At 44.3% G+C, this 18,393-nt stretch overlaps 1 protein-coding gene across 2 annotated transcripts in view; it reads left to right on the forward strand.

Annotated features, from left to right (window-relative positions):
• SLC41A3 (solute carrier family 41 member 3) overlaps nt 1–18,393 on the forward strand; it is a 66,037-nt gene that overhangs the window by 20,724 nt on the left and 26,920 nt on the right. The window contains exon 2 of one of the 2 annotated variants that reach the window (XM_084530701.1): nt 12,372–12,500. In XM_084530701.1, the coding sequence (XP_084386827.1) occupies nt 12,417–12,500 (84 nt within the window). In that variant the 5' untranslated portion in view covers nt 12,372–12,416. Of the gene's footprint in view, nt 1–12,371; nt 12,501–15,632; nt 15,699–18,393 lie in introns of those variants that run through there. The other variant, XM_084530702.1, reaches the window with a different exon arrangement.

The raw sequence follows: 18,393 nt of genomic DNA on the forward strand, positions 1-18,393 counted from the left end.
TCCCATTCCGCTGTCATGGGTCAAAAACCAAGGCTGACACCAGGCTGGTAATGGCATTTCAACTCCAGATCCAAGTTTTCTTCTGTAGTCTTGCATGTATATGACCACAGTGTGCTGGTAGATGGACTCAGGCAGGCTGTGCAGCAATATGTCACTGAGTAGTTAGTGCTGCTGTTGATACTAACTGTTTGGTCCTCTTTAATAACATTACAAGGCAGACTAATATGAGAGTTAATTTATTTCAGGGCCTAGGCTCAGCTAAGGACTGAACCCCAGCTTTGAGCTCCTGCTGTGCAGCATGGTGCTTTTCTGGCACAGATCCTGAGGAAATAGCGGTGCTGGTGGGAAGGGTGACTTTTCCCTGCAGATTGTTTGAATCCCATCGCACAGGTAGCAGGAGCAGTGACAGGCTTTGGTGGCCTCCTGCCTTGGAAAAGCAGGGGAGCTCACTGTTGGGACTGTTGTTTCCTGGGCACTGGGGCCAAATTTGTTCTGTTAGTGGATCTGCTCTCATAACACGAGTCCTTCTAAGTATGCAAAGGGGACAAAACGACCCATTAGCTCTTGCAACAGTTCCAAAAAAAGAGCAAAAGTCCTGTACTGCTTGTTCACAGCCTTCCTGGCGTTTGCACAGGGGAAGTCTAATGCCATTCCCCTGCCATATTGTTTCCCATGAGTATCTGCCAAAGAATGCCTGATGCAAAAAATAAACCGTGGCAAGTGCCGTCTGTTTCCATTACTGTATGGGGAATCAGCGGCTTATGTAACGTGCAGCGTGAAACCATTGCAGAGATCAAATATAAATATTGTTCTGTTGTGGAATGTACTGGGAGCATAGTTGACATTTTTGTGGCTGATGAAAAATCAAAGCTCATTATCACTCCTGAGGTTTACCCTCTTTGCGCGTTTGTGTGTGTGTCTTTCTATTTCTGTATATTAAAGGCTCTGGGTCAAATCCTGATATTCTGAGTCTATTTTTACTTGGTTGCTACTCAGGCAAAACTTCCATTGACACTAACTGGAAAGCTGCCTAAGTAAAGGGCTCTGAGGGAATTCAGAAGCTGGCTGTAACTCAGCTTCATTTTTTTTACTTCTGAAATTCCCTTTCTTGAGGCTTGTCTTTGTATCTTTAAGCTTGCGTTAGCAAATCCTCGGCCGGTGCAAGTTGGCTTTGCAGTACTATAACCAAAGATTGATTTTTTTTTATGTGACTTGGATCTTTTTTGTTAGCCATTTGGGATAGGTGTCCTGGGGGTCTGTCCTTTGAAGGACTTTCCCCATGGAAGGGGACGGGGATTTGTGGGTGAAGCCAGCCAGATGGCAGCAGAGCTGTGCTGACTTGCACTGGCTATGGATCTGGCATGCAGAATATTTATCTTTTTTTTTTTTCCTTTTTTTTTTTTTCTTTTTTTCCTTTTTCTCCCTCATCATTGGAAACATTTGGAGCATGCTGGCAGGAATTCAAACGAGTTGCCTCCAATATCAAAGCCCTCCCTGCTGCTTTCCTCCTATCCTGCAGCTTCCGAGCTTGTTCTTCCTGAACTGGTGCCGCTCTGTAGCACAAAGGCAGCAGGTTGGGATCTGGCGTGGAAGGCCCTGTGTGAAAGACACCTGAGGAGTAACTGGCTCGGGGAGTGAAATATATCCAGCGGATGAGAGGAAAGGGTCCTCTGGCAGCGCATTAGAAGTGGATGTCAGGTGGAACCCTTGAATAGGGGGCAGCCAGAAAGGAAGAATCATTTCTTTTTATCCTTAGCTTGATTTTTGGCTTTTAGATTTGCTAAAATCCTGCACTTGCTTCCTGGGAATAATTTTGATGAGAAGAACACACGCGAGGCTGTCCTAGACAGATGGTGCTGCAAAAAAAGGGTGGCAGCGAGGTGTCATGGAAGGAAATGGAGGAGTGGGTGTGAAACGAGGACGGGGAGAGAGGGCGGATGAGTGACGCAGGCACGAGCAGGTCTGGGAGGAATGATGTAAAGTGGCCCCTGAAGCAAGCAGGGGAGCTTGTGGTACAGGAAAGTCATGTCCACAAGAAGCAGCTTGTATAAGCTCCAAGGCGCTTCCTGGGTCCTGGAGATAGTGGGTAAAGCTGTGCTCAGGGCCACAATGCTGGTCCTGGAAAGTAAGCTGTGTTTTGATGAAAGCTATGTTTTGTTATTAGAAAAGTGGTAGTGGAAGAGTTAACAAGGGCTTATTTGCTGTCTCTACAAAGGAGGGATTCCCAAATTGCACTGTGGCACTTGGTGGAAGCCACACTCTTATTTGCTGGTAAATATCAAACCTCTGAATCTCTCAAGAAAAGGGATATATCCCTGTTATGCTCCCAGACCCATTAACTGTGGCCACAGAGAAATAACATCTTGCCAGTATGACCTTCAGGAGAATGTGGTGAATAGGTTAGGAGGAAAACAGGTTGGCTGCTCTCGGTGACTTCATGGGGATAGCAGAAGGAGGACTGCTACACCTACTTAATGTTCTACAAACTTAATACACTTCCAGTTTTATATGGTTCTCATTATCTGGCCAGACAGCTCATCCTAAGAATTTTGTTTGTGTTAACCACTGTTTATTTAAATCCTAATGAAGTATAATATGAGCTTAAAATATACACCCTCTTTAAACCTCAACTTACCTTGACAATGTGAGTAGAACATGAAATTTCTTTTTTGTCAGTCGATCTTAGGGACAGACTTCAGGTTTCTTACCCTCTGATACCACAGAATATACTGACTGTTGGCCCAGGCTGCTGGTTCAGTTGCAAAAGATAAATTTGGCTTCAAATGCACTCCTGAACTTCTGGGGAAAACATGTTGCCTTTCTTGGGATATCTGCATACGCAGTAAAATGCAGAAATCCCTTGTGCTACAAGCGTTTTTCTCGAGGTTGCTGATAAAGTGTTTAGCAGGCCAAGAGGACCGAGTAATTTGGATAATTTAAATAAGGAGCCCCTCATGCTTCTCAGCTTCATTCATTACTATACTTAATATGTAATTACAGTTAGGTGGAATACCATTAGCCATTAATTCTCTGTTACTGATGAAAATGGAATTGAGTTACCACTTGTAAGAGCCTTATTTCATGCTTTTTAGTGCCTCGGCCTACAGCAGAGCATCTCTGAAATAACTGTGGAGTAAGCAAAGCATGACCTTCCTAGAGCTGCACTGGAGCTGTGAGCCAACCTGAGCAATCAAGATTTAGGACTTTTGTTCAGGATTTTTGACATTACCTGCAGCTGAGCAGCTTTAGGAGCTTTTGCTGGTGGATGTTTCTTTCTGCTCCCTGGCTCAGGGAGGGAGAGGTTGGCACTCCACACAGCGGAGGGCTGAGGTGTTTCACATGGGGTGATGTGCACATCGCAAGGTCTCTGTTGTAATCCTTGGCTTCCTCCCTTATCTTTCCAGGGTGTACCTGTGCAGATGGGAACAGGCAGAACCAAGTCCTGCTTCTCTCTTTACGAGCTGGCCAGACACAAGCTGGTTCTGGTCCAGATGCCGTGGAGGTGCATTAGCAGAATGTGGAGCCAGACCTAATACTCCCTGCCCTGTGGCACAGGTGGGTGAGGAGTGAAAGCAGCTCTGTGCTCATAGACGCAGACACACCTAACCCCTTTGTGAGGCACAGAACAGACAAAGAAGGGATGTCCAGGAGTGTGGGCAGCCCAGGAGTCTGCCCAGAACCACCTCCACTCTGTGTTTTTACTGCAGGGTTGCAGGTTTGGTGTGTGAAAGCACCAGCAAATTAGTTGTTGTCCAAAGTGAGAACTTCTGTTTCCCTTTAAGCTGTGGATAATTATGACCTACCTTAAAGTAGTGTTCTAAAGCTTAATTTCTTAATATTTTCTGGTTGGGATCTCAAAAGGAAGGTGTTAGACAGGAATGAGGTATGACTTGAGCTTCAAATCCTAACTTTCTTGCCCCCGAGGAACTCGAAGGGAGGACATGCTTTGTATCATGGAGCAATGACCAGTTTAATTGCCCACAAGGAGTGGCTTTGCCTTCTTAAATTACCCTGTTAAAAGGGTAAAAAGTCGTGTTGGACTGCATGGAAGAATCTTATTAAATGGTGCTAGAGGAAGAGACTCAATGCATATGTATACATACAAGATATACTTTACATTCAGGGTGAGGAGCCCCATAGAACTCTTTCTTCAGTTTCCAGCAGTTCTGTGTGTGCCTGGGAACTCTTGTTCCTTGTAATTTCTCAACAGATATCATGACTCTGTCCACAGAGTTAATTATGATATATTTGACATCTTATTAAAAAGCACAGCTGCAGGCCTAAATGTGTACAGCAGGCTTCCTCCGAGTCTATCACTTAGATCAACGCAACATTGCTGCAAGGTCACAGCTCTTCAGGAAGCTATGTTAACTACAAACTGGCACTTATGCTGAATAAATTCACTTCATTCAATGCTGTAAAAAAAAAAAAAAAGTCACCAGTTATCTTTTCTTGATGAGGTGTACCTGATAACCGCCTTGTGACTGCCTCTTCATTACTTCATGGTCATCTTGCCTTTATTTTCTCTTCTTTCCATTCTGCAAGAGCATATGGGCCCCTTTGTTTTGAAAAGAGAGACTAGATCATGGGACTAAATAAAATGAACCATAGATTATTAAGTGTTGAAGCCAGGAGGGACCATTATGATTAAATCCTCTGACCTGCATAACACAGGCCAGAGAATCACATCCAAAAATTCCTGGAGCAAGTCCTCCACTTGTATGGGAGCTATGAGGATATTTTTTATAAGAATCTTAATTTAAATACCACAAATGATGGAGAAGTCTTTCTGATAATAGTAATTGCCTTGAAGCCATGACAACCGGCTGTCCCCAGCCAAAGTATGCAGGGTTCAACTATAATATGATCATTTTTACACTACAAACAGTTTTGGGAGGCGGAGGTCAAAGCAGAAAATAAACAGAAGTGTTTCAAAGAGATGGCTATGAATTGACTGTAGCTCAAGAAATCAGTGAAAACTGCCTATTGAAAGGAGGGAAAGAAGATAAATTAAGCCAGAATTTACTGAGGATGTTTTAAGTCTTCTAAACCAGGCTCTGATATAGGTAGAATAGCTTCCTCTTGATCTTGAGGATTCTGCATTCTTGATCTTGATTCTGCATTTCTCTCTCCACCTAGTTTGATGCTCTGGACAAGAAGCTTCAGACTTGAAACAACCAGAGCGTAAGGTCCCGCAGTGCCTCTGTTCATAGCTGCTTGCTTTGCAAAGTGCTCATTCCTCCTGCAGACTGCTCGGAAGTGTGTTTTTTTTCTGATAGCTGATTTACTGGGAGTGTAACCTGACCTTTAAGGGGTTCGTGTTCAATTGCCCCTGTGCCACTTTCTGATCACACAGCAAAGATCTCCAACAGCTGAGAAGGCAGTACAGCTGATGAGGATGTTTCCAGCCAAACCCCTTAGCAGAAGGAAAAAGAAACACTGGATGGAGTTTCTCAGAAAGTCACAGGCAAACGAGTCATCTCTTAAGGAGTATCCATTTGCACCTCTCTGCCAACTTGCCTCTAGGTCATAACACCCTTTATAAGAAGTTTTATACTGTTGCCACTATTGTGGTTTGGGGATCTACCAATAATGGCGTCTTTAGGGTAAAATAAATATGATTATACCTGTCAACCCCAGTGACTATCTTCGTATGTAGCTTGCAAGATCATCACATAAATAATTGACGCCATGGTTCATATTGTGCCATTGATTAGCTAGCTGCTGACTGAAACATCCACCCAGTGCTTTGAAGATGAAGTGCTGAATATTTATTGTCATCATCATACTTCTGGCTTTCAGTTCCATGGAGAAGGGCCAGCAGTGAAGCTCCAGCTCCAACCACCCTAAACATGGGTGTTGTTTGGAAGCTGATCTACAATCGGGTTCCAAGTTTAGCAAATTTTTATCATGGAGTGAATAAAACCCCAGGTGTGACCATCCTGGGGGCAAATCCCTGGCCTCACTGGAATCAGTTGGACTTCTGCCAGAGGCTGGAGTTTGAGCCAGGAGTGCATACTTGAGGTTCGAGATAGGATCGTATTTACAACTCGATCCTACCTCCTTACTTAAGGTTGGGCAGGAGGTGAGAGTGTTCTCAAGTTTCTACCCTTTCCTAAGGATTTTTGAATAGAAGCAGCTAAATAAAAATGTTTTCTTCAGATTCCCTTAGCCCAGGGTTTGTTCCCAGGCAATGGGGAAAATTTGTTGATCTGCCCCATCTCCTCCCCTTGTGGCATATATGTCATCTGTATGGGATGTTTCCACTGCAAGTGGTTTAGCGTGCTAGCCCAGCATATCTAGAAACTTGGGATTAATTTTATTCTCTGAAAGATGTTTATCTCTGTAGACAAAAATACACCTCTGAGGGCAGTTTTTCCCTGTTTTGGGAAAAGTGTGAGATCAGATGAGGGTGGGAGCCCTTTAATGGGGCTACGTGAAGACCTCAGAGCCACTCTCTGCTCTCTCTGGCTGCAGCCAGCCTTATCCCGCAGAATTTGTCCTCAAGGAGGATTTGAATTAAGGTCTTGAATTAAAGCAATGTTTCTTCATGCTGATACACGGAGGTTGCAGGCAGAAAGAAAAGGGCTGCTTCTTGCCTCCACCACTGTTTTGCTTGCACCTGTGCTGCGGCCAAACATAGCGTGTCCCCTGTCAGCCACGCAGACCTGCCAAAAACACACACAGCTGCTGCCCATTTGGGAAGGCTGGGAGCTGAGAGCTGGAGCTGGGAGCCAGCCCTGCGCCAGCTGCAGAGCAGCTGCTGCCCAGAGGCACTTTGTGCTTGAGCTGCTGAGCACTGCATCCCACTGCGGTGCCACGATGCTCGCCGGGACTGCAACTCTGGCTTTTGACATCCAGCTTGCCTTCTGCTGTGCTGAAACTCATTAATCCCTTTCCAACTCTGTATGCTGTTCCCAGTGTTCGTAGCTTCTGATGAATTCAGAGCTTGAGGATTAGTTTCTGTGGCCATAAGAGAAGAATGAATGCACTGAAAAAAGAGTATTTTAAGAAAGTGGTTGAACTTCTGGAGAGGCTGGGCTGCCAGTAGTTACAGGTAGATGGAGAGCTTGCTCCTGCCTGGCTCGGGGCAGGGTGTTGGGCAGATTCTGGCAACCAAAACAGCAAGGAAGAGTAAGTGATCTACGTTTTACTGTGGCAAACTCTTCTAAGCAGTGTCAGTATATCTCATTGCATGCTTTACTTTCCCTTGCTCTGAAGGGGGTTTTGGATTTAACATTGTGAGTGTGAGGAAACAAATGCTTACCCCTCGGATTTCAGTGTCTCCATGCACAATATCCATCGGCATACGCACTAGACCCAGTGAGCCAGAGGCACTCACCATGCGAAGCTTAAGGATTAAGGTTTTAACTCGGCCCAGACAGATTTCCCCTGAGCAGCTCTTTGCTGTGGGGGTGACAGCACTGGAACAGGCTGCCCAGAGAGGCTGTGGAGTCTCCTACTCCAGATACATTAAAACCCACCTGGATGCCATCCTGTGCATCGTGCTGTAGGTGACCCTGCTTGGCAAGGGGTATGACCAGATGATCTCCAGAGGTCCCTTCCCACCTCAGCCATTCTGTGATTCTGCCAGCCCTCCCAGTGTTGCTCTGAAATGGAAAGCTCCCTGCACAGCTGTGGTGCTGAGATGAGTGGTTGTGCCAAAATTAATTGTTAACCAGATGGGAAGAAACTCAGCTCCATCCACAGGCACAGGCTTTGCTGAACCCACAAAGGCATACGGCTGTTGTGGTCGCTGCACTCTGTGGTAAAACCCTAAAAAAAATGTACGAGTGGGGATGTCTGCAGTCAGATAGGGGCAGTGATTTTAGGCTTTGTTTACTGCTGAAGATTTTTTGCTAAGAGACAGTTAAAGTGGGATTTGTGTTGTCTGTTTACTGTCCTTTAAAATCCAGTTTAAGGTAGATTCCCTCTGTAGTCAGTGGAGAAAGATAAGCCCTTCAGCTGGGTCCCATCTAAAGAGAAGTGTTTAAGATGCACAGAATGAATTGTCCCCTGAAGATGCCTGACTCTTACCTGCCTAATGTTTAATGGGTTGGATGCAGCCTGTTTCAATTTTGACATATTCAGACAGGGGCTTTAGACATTAGTCAAGTTATGCTGGTTTAATAGTGCTCACTGCTCACGTTTTCCCTCTTATCTGTGAAAAGCAAAGGCTTACGTAGCTGAGCTGATGTGCAGTAGCTCAGAAAACCAGAGCAGCTCAGTTGAGTGCCTGAGAATGAGAATTGCAGCTAACTGCAATTTATAAAGCACCTGAGAAGGTATCTACAAACATAGGTAATTTGTTACTTTCAGAAGGTAACTAGTGAGTATTTATCCCAGTTAGTAAATTGTTGAGTGGGAACGGAAGTCTGAAAGACATTTCATCCATCCTCTGTTGTAGCTACATGCATGTAGATGTTCATGCTTTTACAGATTCCCGTTATTGGAGGCATGCTGCCCAAAGCTTCGTTGTTCTGTAGTTTGAAAGCTCTTCTTAAGCTGAAGCCCAATTTCCTGTGTCTTTCTGGTTGCCTGTTAGCATTTCAACGTAGACAATTAGTGAATTAATGAGCAACAAAATAAACCAAAAATTTCCAAAACATGTTGAAGGGGGTGAGAGAGGAGAAGGAAGGCTTGTAGTACAATTGAGCACATAGCTGGATTTTGGCAGCAGCAAGTTAATGGCTGTCTCCAATAATGAAGAGGTGCTTTGGAGTGTGCTCTGTCTGGGGAAGTAGGGTTGAAGCATTTAGGGTTTTTTTAGGTTGGTCTGCTTGAAAAAACTGCAGAAGACTTTTGAAGGGCTCACCAGATTCAAGTTAATGAAATGTATTCAATCAGAATGATTTGAAAGGAGAAAATAAGGGAGAATAGGGAAAACTTCAGCAAGATCTTTTGTACACCTGCAGAAGACTGTTTTTTTGTTTAGCCTTGTGACCTGGTATTTGTTCAGTTAGTGATAGTCCCCTGGTATTATAGAAAGGAAGTTGTTTTAATCCCCATTCGTAGCCAGAATTTTCTGAGTGTGCAAATTCCTCAAAAGCTCATTAAATTATTACCTTCATCCTCGACTGCACGCTGCAAAAACATTTCCCCCAGTCTTAATGTCACCGTCTGTTCAGGCTTATTAGTACAGAGCAGCTCAAAGATGTAATGCACTGCTAGCGCTGCTGCTGCGGGCTCCAAGCAGACCATCACAAATATGGAAAGCGCAGGGCCCCCATACCTATTATGGTTCTCATTACTCTGAACTACTTTGCTGCCAGCTCTGTGTTTCCAGGCAGTGCAGGGCAGAGCAGGGTCTGTTCCTGAGGTCCCTCTCTTATGGGTGCATTAAATGCCCAGGTGCTCAGCGGGTTGGCACTCATTATTAGCCCAGACCTGCGAACAGAGAAACTTGTTTGCTCGTAATTTCAAGGACTCTATTTTCTGCTTAGCATGCAGATACATGAATAGATCTTGCCTTAAGATATCCAAGCTGTTTTGGGTCCTATTTGTGGCAGAAGCTAGCTACTAATGGACTAAAAATCCATAAGTGCAATGTCTCATGTGTCTGCAGCTTTTTTCACCCAAGTGTTTCAGAAAGCTTTACCCCAGACCATGCTTAATTGTTAATTGTAATTATCTCCATAGTATAAATGAGACGGAGACAAAAGAGACTAAATTGCTGCTCAAACTAGCAGTGCATGGCATAAAGCTAGATGTAAGCTTTGGCTTGCCTTCTCCAAGCTCTCTTTCTCAAAGGCAAGACTGCCAATATCCTTCTGGGTCATATCAAAGGTTTTGGTAAACAGATGAAATACCTATTTAGCATGCGTCATGTGCTACAACTTCTTATTCTTTCTGAATCCACGGGGCTTTGAATCTAATATAAACCACTCACTGCTAATAGAGGGAAGCAATAGCTCTGCTTATGGCCAGAGGCACAGAGAGGGTTGGATAATACTGAGTATACGGATTCCTGAAAAGCCAAAGCGTGTGATGGCTACTCTCAGCATGTTGGTATGAGACTCACAGGCAGCACGTGGGCTGTATACCCATGGGCAGGCTCTGGACCAGCTCTTGCAAAGCCAACACATGCACTTCTTGCATTCAGGAACTGAGTGTTTCCATGCACAAAAGGAACGGTGGCATGCAAAGAAAAATGGGCTGTTTTCCCCTTGCCCAGCCTGCCAGTGAAAAATCAGGATTTCCTAGTATGATACTTGTCTCTGTTGTAATGTTTTATATATATTTATGTATGTATATGTAATATATATATATATATAGATGTATATTTATGCATGTACACATATACACACACTTGCATGCAGTCAGATTTTTAAACTACTTTGCTGTGGTTGCTACGTCAGGACAAGATCTCCTTGCATGGTGGTGAATACAAATGCTTTAAGTTAGAGTTTGCACCTGGAAAGATGCTCCTCGTGAAGAAGGAGAAAGGTCTGGACAAGAAGAGATTAGGGCATAATGGAAGGTGATACAATCTAGTGGTTAGAGCATTAAGGTCAGCTGCTTTTCTGCTTGGAGTCTCCTGCTGGTATCTCTGTAGCTTTGCATAAGCTAGTTAAAGTGCCTCATGTCTCAGTTTCCTTCAACGTACTGCAAGGGAAATGCAACCCGTGTTGTAAAGGGAGAACTGTCTTTTTTTTTTTTAGCCAAGGATCCCCAAAGTCTTTCACAAATAGAAAGTCGGGTTCAAAACAAGCTCAGCTGGTCCGGGTTGAAGGAAATGCACAGAAATAGTGCCCCCTGCTCCGGGAATGTACTCGTGTCTGGGACTGAATGTTACCGTAGTGCTTTCTCACAGCCTGGCACAGCAGTTCAGAACAGGGTAGGGAGATCAGGCACAGCATACCTTTGAAGGAGGAGTGGAAATGCAGATTTGAAGAATGTTGTTTAAGCAGGCTGGAGCTAGGGGATAGCAGCATACAGCTCTTTACTCCTTAATTCTGCATCAATGTTTGACAGCCTTCCTATCATTGTGTATTGTCCTTTGTGCACTGGTGGCAGAAGACTGATTCCAGACATGCTGCCTTGTGCTTGTAGGGCCGTTCTATAAGCAGCTGTAGATGAAGTGTCTGCCTGCATCCAGCTGTTTGTGCACGTGGGCATCACAGCTACTGGGTCGCCTGGTTCAATGTGTATAGTGGCTTTCCAGCCATGGGAAGCACTCAGGCAAATGTGCTTTGAAGGGTGCATCCCCCAGCACAGCTGATGCAGCATTTCGATCCTTGCTGTTTGGATGGGAACATGCCCTTTAGTTTGGCTTCAAAAGGCAGAAGTGATCTTTCTAAAGTATCACAGAATAGGGGTTCCTGTGGTATCTATATCTAAGGCTAAGTATCCTGTGGTATCTAAGGCACAGTTTCAGGTTTATATTCAAACCTGCTTTTATTTTTCAAGATTAAAATAGACTCAGAAAAACCTTGCAAGTTCTTGCCTTTCTTTCCTGCAGACTATATGGTTCTTAGCCTGGTTCTTTTGAGAGGTTGAAAATAAATCAGCTCCCCTCTAAAGAGTAAATCGTGCTATCTGACACTAGCTCTGTGTTGGATTAGACCTAGGAGGAAAGTAAGTGTAGTAGCACATACTCAGAAAGAACCCACCAAGTCCCAAAGCCCAACACTGCCAGGGTTAATCTGCCAGGAGCACTTTCTATTAAATATAGAAACCAGTTTTCCATCTCACAAGTTGGTTATAAATAAATAATACATATATATATATTTGAGGAGAGCCTGGCATGGCCCCAAGTGAACCTGATCAGCCTGTATTGCAGAGCTGTCACAGAGAGCTGTAAGCCTCCTAACCACATTGTGAAAAAGCTAACAAGCTGCAGCTCAGCCACGGAGCAGGGACGCAGGTTTTTCCCCTTGCTTCTCTCTTCCTGTGGGTGATGTGCCAAGCTCTGAGCAGGGCTGCAGGGGCTAAGGATGAGCTCTGCTGGGACTGTTGTGTTTGTCCTCTTCTGCCCATGGAGGAAAATAGCACTGATGGGGAAAAAAAAAAACAACAACACAGCAGGAAATTGGTGCTTGGTGTGTGGGAGAAAAGTCGGGACTGAAATAGAACTGAAAGTGCTGGAATAAGTTGTTACTTGCAATTTTCACAGTGAGGAGAGGTTGTCAGAGTTGGGCTTGCACAGATAAATGGTACTGCGAGCAAGAGTTTAGAGGTGTGTAGACCTTTGCCTGGGTAAGCCAGAGAAGGAGCACTTGGTAAATAATGCAGACAAATAAAAACTCAGGGTTTGAAGCATCCCGTAGTTTGAAGGTGATTGAGTTTGGATCCAAACCTGCTTTTTTGGGTCTAATACCAGCAGAATTGGGACATTTATATAATTTCTTTTCTTTTCTTTTTTTCTCCAGAATTCTACTTACCAAATAATCTGCTTGAGGAAGCCCATAAGCTAGATGGAAGACATTACAGTATTGATCTATTATTTATATTCTACTAATACGTCTCCCCTGCTACCAGCCCACAAATGGATTCTGCCTGTAAGTAGTAAGTTACAACAATTCTGTGCTCAGCAATAGCAACACATTGCTCCCCAGGTGACCGGGGGCTGGCTGAGCAAAGAGCGTAGTATTTTGGGGTGGTGGCAGAGGTGTACAGGTGTGTGGCCTTGGTCATGTTAAGACATGGAGTGGAGAGGAGAAAGGCCATGTGTGTGAGGGTGGAAACCAGAACAGCTTCTGGCTCCAGTAATATGGATGTAGGCAAACGGCAAAATCCTCCTCGCTCTGTTTCCATCATCACTGCCTTCTTGCAGGGCACAAGCAAGGACACATCTTCTTGCACAGGGGTGTGCTGGGGACAAGTGGCTCTCTCACAAGCCGCACCAGGGGGCCTGTGGTTAGGGAAGCTGTAGTCACATTCCTTTCCAAGAAGGCTTCTGCTTGAGTTTGTGCTCTGATCCATCCCCACCTGAGAAGTACAAGCATGCTATTAAGTCAATCTCAAAATCCATGGGATTGGGTTGAGCTTGGTGCCTCCCATGGCTTCCAAAAGGCCTAAATGCTATTTTATGGAAGTTTTGGGGGTTAAAATGCATTTGTGCAATAACCGTGTCGTTTGCACACATATTTGGTAAGTCTTGAGACAGGGTACGCAAAATTTCATCTGCTTTGTTAGACAATGACCTTGTAAAGGTGACCCTGAAAGCCTATGGCTATAACCGTCCTTTTTAAATGCTGCTTTTTGGTAACAAATGTGTCTGTGCTCAGTCTTCGTAATCCCATTCAAGTCCTGTGTTTTCTGTTAAGTCTTGGGCCAAGCCTGAGGCCATTTCTCATGGTGATCTCTGGAACACCTGTCAGGCAGGAGCTGGACTGAGACCAGCAATTCATTCCAGATGCAACCAAGCAATCCTTAGCTTCTAATGACTCCTAGCCATTAATGCTCTGAATACAACTATAATTGTAACTTTGCAGTGGAGGGGTTTCTTCATCCCTTGACTAATTTCCTCTGCCATTCAGACCTGCCAAATCACTTTGTGTGCATACCCTGTTTTGCCAAACAATATTGTTTGGAGTCCCCAGACCCTTTCTCCACCAAGATGCAGCTTTTCTGGAAAGAGTTCAGACAGGAATGTTAGCTGCTCTTTGCGGCAGCAAATAGCTGAGAAGTCAAATGCAAAGATTTAGAACACAGATCAACAACATCCGAGAATGAAATGGCTGCCTGAGGAAATATTCTAACAAACCAGAAAGATGTTTCAGAACGATCATTTCTGAGTCACTTAATAAAATCACTTCAGCACAGCTGTGCCCTAAGGAATAACCATCTAGATTTAATTCCTCTTAAGTAAGAGGCATTTATCTGTGGGGAAACGATGCTGGATGAGAGCTTTGTTCCTTTTCCTTGGGAGCACTGACGTGTCTCCAAATATATTTAGCAGTGCCAAACATTCTCTGCAGGACTGAGTGTTTTTGAAAGGTGGTTTATTTTAACAGTAACAAAAAATAAAAAATATAGTAAAAGGATCACTACCTTACTTTAAGAAATTGCTCCCAGGCAGAACTGAAAGGTAGAGATGATGCTCCCATTACCTACTTTTGGAGCTGCTCCGTCCCAACAGAAAGACTTCCTCATACTCAAAGCACCTAGGAAATTGTCATCTCCTTCATACTCAGAGTATTCAGAAAATCAGAGATGAGATTTACCACTCACAGGGTTGTGTCCTATGTCAAGACATTTTGGGTGTCACACATTCTTGAATGGTTCTGCAAATTATCTTGGCATGGTCACTACAAACCAAGAACTACAGAAAGACTGAGCAGTGCCAGCTTTTGCCTAGTATTCTGATGTGCACTACAGGGAACTAATACGAGTGCTCTGGATAAATACAGCCATCTTGTTTCTTGGCATAGGTGCAGTTATGTTAAGATAGCATGCTGAGATGGCTACAAGTAATCATTCTTCATGATATCCTACTAATTTTCAGGGGTCAGGAACAATGCTCCTTTTTAATAGTTAATATTGCATTAAGAAAACCGAGCATATTTGGTTAGCACCATTAATGTCTGGGAGGTGATGCAGCCTGAGTAGCTACCCTGTGGTAGCTAGGAAAGCTCTGTTTTTTCTTTTTCTCTCTCACTTACTCAGTAGCCTTAACTGTCAGTGGTGGTAAGAAATGGACCCTGCGGGAGCAGCAAATAACTGGGAAGTTCCAGGAGAATGGGAAGAAAGCCGTGCTATGTGCCAGCATTTAAGAGAGCTGATGAAGTATCATTAGTCAAAATAATGGAAGAGCTTACAGGTGACTCATGAATGAAAATAATAGGGCGACTAGTAGCAGTGAAGGTTTATTTAAGAACCACAAATCCCTTTAAATTAGCCTAGTATCCAGTAGGGTTGACAGCTTACAGGCAGTAATCTATTGACTGGCTGACAGTGGCACTATGATACATTGGTCTCCTGTGAAACGTGCAACCACACCACATTTCAGTTATGAAACCTCACAGAACAATGTGCTGGTCTCTAGAGGTCCAGAAGGGCTACAGTGCTCACTGGATTGATGGAGTCTTCTGCTGGCACAGAAGGGTTCAGTTTTATCCACTTTCAGTGCTATTGCCCAATATTGAGCCCCATTCAGTAGTATGCTGTTTGGAAACTTTTGGGAGCTTATCTGCCTGCCTAAAGGTGAAGGACTTGAGGAAACCACAAGAAGAGAAAGGGTAATTTGGAAAAGAACATAGGGATAAAGGTGTGAGCACATCCAGGGGCTAAAAGCTGAAGCCAGACAAATTCAGCCTCATAAAGCAATGCACACTGGGTGAGTTCTTAACCCTTGTGGCTGATTCTCCTCCATTGCTGGCTGTTTTTATGTAGGTCAGGTACTTTTGTAACAGAAATGCTGCAGTTCTAAAGTTGTACCGTGTCCGCTGAGTCACACAGGATAAGGCCAGTCCCTTCTGGCCTTCCAAGGAATCAGCCAAAGATGCACTGAAACCAGTGGGTTCTAGCCTGGGATCTGAGCCTTATGCGCAGGCTGGTGAGATTTGGGTTAAACGTACTAAACAACGAATGCATTACAGTGTGCTTTTTCTTTTGATTTTCCCTCAGGAAGCTATCTGTGGAAAAAACACAAAAGATTTTGCTTCTTCCCAGGTGTATGCAATTGCCCACATCTTAGAGAGGAGATGACACATGAAACATTTCCTCTGGTCAAGCATTCCCTCCTGAGGCACAAGGTATGTCTTTCCTGAAGTGTCATGCAGAGCTATACCAGCTAATTCAGCCACGGGAAACAGTCTAGCAGCACAGGGCTTGGGAAAGGACAGATTCCATGATGCATGCATCTGTTTCCCATGCTGTATTGCCCATGTTGACTGAGAAAGCCTAGCAATGTAAACATGCCTGGAGGTAGAAAACATACCCTTGGTCTCCTCTGACATTCTGCACTGGGAGCATTCCCATTTTGTGTTATCAGCTTCCATGGAAAGGGGCTGTTTGTGAGAATAACAGCCACGTGTGCTGAGGGCCTGGGTGTGCGTTCTTGGAATGAGGCAGCTGGATCCCATCCCTGACTCTCACTGGCATTTTCTGTTGTGTGGAGGCATTGGCACCGCGAAATGTCAGGTCTCAAAATGGAAATGGCCTGACATTGTTTAGGATCTATTCCAGGAAATGCCTCTTGGATAGAAGCACTCTCTTGCTGCCCCTTCTCCGTGACCGCGTGAGGAGAAGTATCTAAAATAGGTCATTGTTATGCACGGAGAGGGCCCTGTTCCCTAAGCTCCCTTGGTTTCCAAGTAAACGAGCTTTGGAGGTAAGTTAGCAAAAGAGGCTGATTCATTAGCAGCAAGGGAAATCTGTGCATTGGAGGGGTGCCCAGCTGCCCAAAGGGATTTACGTAGTGACATGCTTCTCAAATCTTAACAGAACGAGCTGAGTGATACACACGCAGGCTTGAACTATATCACAATCACATGCTTGCTAGGCTCATTTCTTATCTCACGGATTTCTCTGGAGAGTATCAGTTGCTCCAGTCCCTCACAGAGTTTTAGAATTGTAAGGGAAGGAGTCACAGTGAGGTATCTTCTAATGTGAGAAAATTCTCTAGGTTTTCTTTTCCAAATTAGGTCACCTTGTAAGGCAATTCTGGATGGAGTTTGTCCCTGCAGTTATAGAGGCTGTAAATAACGAGTGTTACAACATGTTTGACAGGATTTCATTGCGCCATCATTAGTCTATCTGAATATCATATCCTAAATTAATAACAAATTAATTTTATCTGCTGAAAGACCCCAACTGTCACACTCCTGTCCGGAATGAGATCATTTTGGGCAGTTATTTACTCGCAGAGGAAACAGAGCCAACGCATTCTTCTGGCTTTGTTACTGAGGGTAGGCTTGTGCTCCAAGATGCGCAAGATCCCTTTGTCAAATTGTCTAGAGCACGGGAGAATTCAGTCTTTTTGGAGCATCTTCCGCCTTTCTGTGTCAAGTGGGGGTGCCAATTAGAACCAGTGATGAGACAGGCACTCATCCACAAGATTAGAAACAGAAACCTGCAAACTGCTCTCACAGAGGAGGCTGAGCAGCTGTCGGACTGTGAAGATCTCTGGCCCCTCCTGACCTGGGCCAGATTTGAACCATTGACCTAGAAGTGAAAAGCTTGAAATCCCTGCACAAGCCGTGTGGTAAGTAGGATTTGCAGAGCTGCGCGCCCCCATTCCACGTTCAGTTGCTGCCATCTAATGGCAGACTGGGAGTAGAAGGGCATCATGCATTATAAATACCTTGTCCTTGGTAATCTAGTACGTGGGAGAACACGTGCAAATAGCTCTCATCAGCTCCTGAGAGTGCCAGGCAAGCATGGTAGCTTAGCGTGGCTTTATTCTTCTGCAGAGTAGTTCAACAGGGGCCTGTAGCACTGCAAGTCAAGTTAAGAGCTGTCCCAGGTCACAAAAAGCAGCTCTTTGTACTACATTCACTCTCCTACACTGGGTGGTTTCTGTATATGAAGCCTGAATGAAGGTCTGGGGTTGTAAACTGGCTTAACAAGTGTGCCAAGAACAGCAGTAGCTGCATGGTGGATGCTTGCACAAGTGAAGGTGAGGAGAGAGAGCAGGTAGGAGGTGGCTCTCTTAATTCCTCTGAGTATTATTGCTGCTCAAAACATCTGTGCTTTAAATAGCTTTGATTTAAAAAAAAAAAAAAAAAAAAAAAAAAAAGATGGAGACTGAAACAAAATTAAATGAGCTACCTGTAAATTACTGCATGTGAAGGCTAGCATACCATAAAACTAACATCAAAACATACACAAAGGAAAAAGCAAATAAGAGATGTCTCCTTCTCCTACCCACCCAACTCCAGGAAGTTCCTGCTGTGTTTTATGTCTCTCAAACTCTGGATTTATAAGGTATTAAGCATTTGTCACGTATCAGTTTTGTACTGCCTGTTTCTGTCTGCACACAAACCTCCAGATGATACTTTTAACCCATAATAGCTAACAGTGTTTCACAAAGCAGAAGGTTAGACTGAGCATTTCTTCATGCATCTCAGCTGTTGGGTGTCCAGAAGCATGTCCCATGATGGGACTGATGGGACTGCAGCCCAATGTGCCATGGAGCAGTCACCAGCAGCCTTAATGCAGTGGTGACAATGGACAATACACAGCCTGGCAGTCACAGTGTCACTGGGGCCAACTGCATTGAAGTCATAAATCAAGCTTTATGGTTGAGAAATGTCTTCAGTAGTCCCTAGTCATCAAAGAAATGTCATTGTATAGCAGGAAACTGGGTAAAAAACAAATGTTGTCTCTGGACAGAAGAGTGGAAAGAGCTGTAAAATTCCCCTCTGCTTGGCTGAAGGAATAGTTGTTGGAAATAAAGTCCAGCAAAGCAACATGGAAGACAGGAAGGAAACTTATTTTCTTATTGCA

Source organism: Aythya ferina (genome assembly GCF_964211825.1).
Source record: "Aythya ferina genome assembly, chromosome: 10".
In the NCBI taxonomy this organism is placed as follows: domain Eukaryota; kingdom Metazoa; phylum Chordata; class Aves; order Anseriformes; family Anatidae; genus Aythya; species Aythya ferina.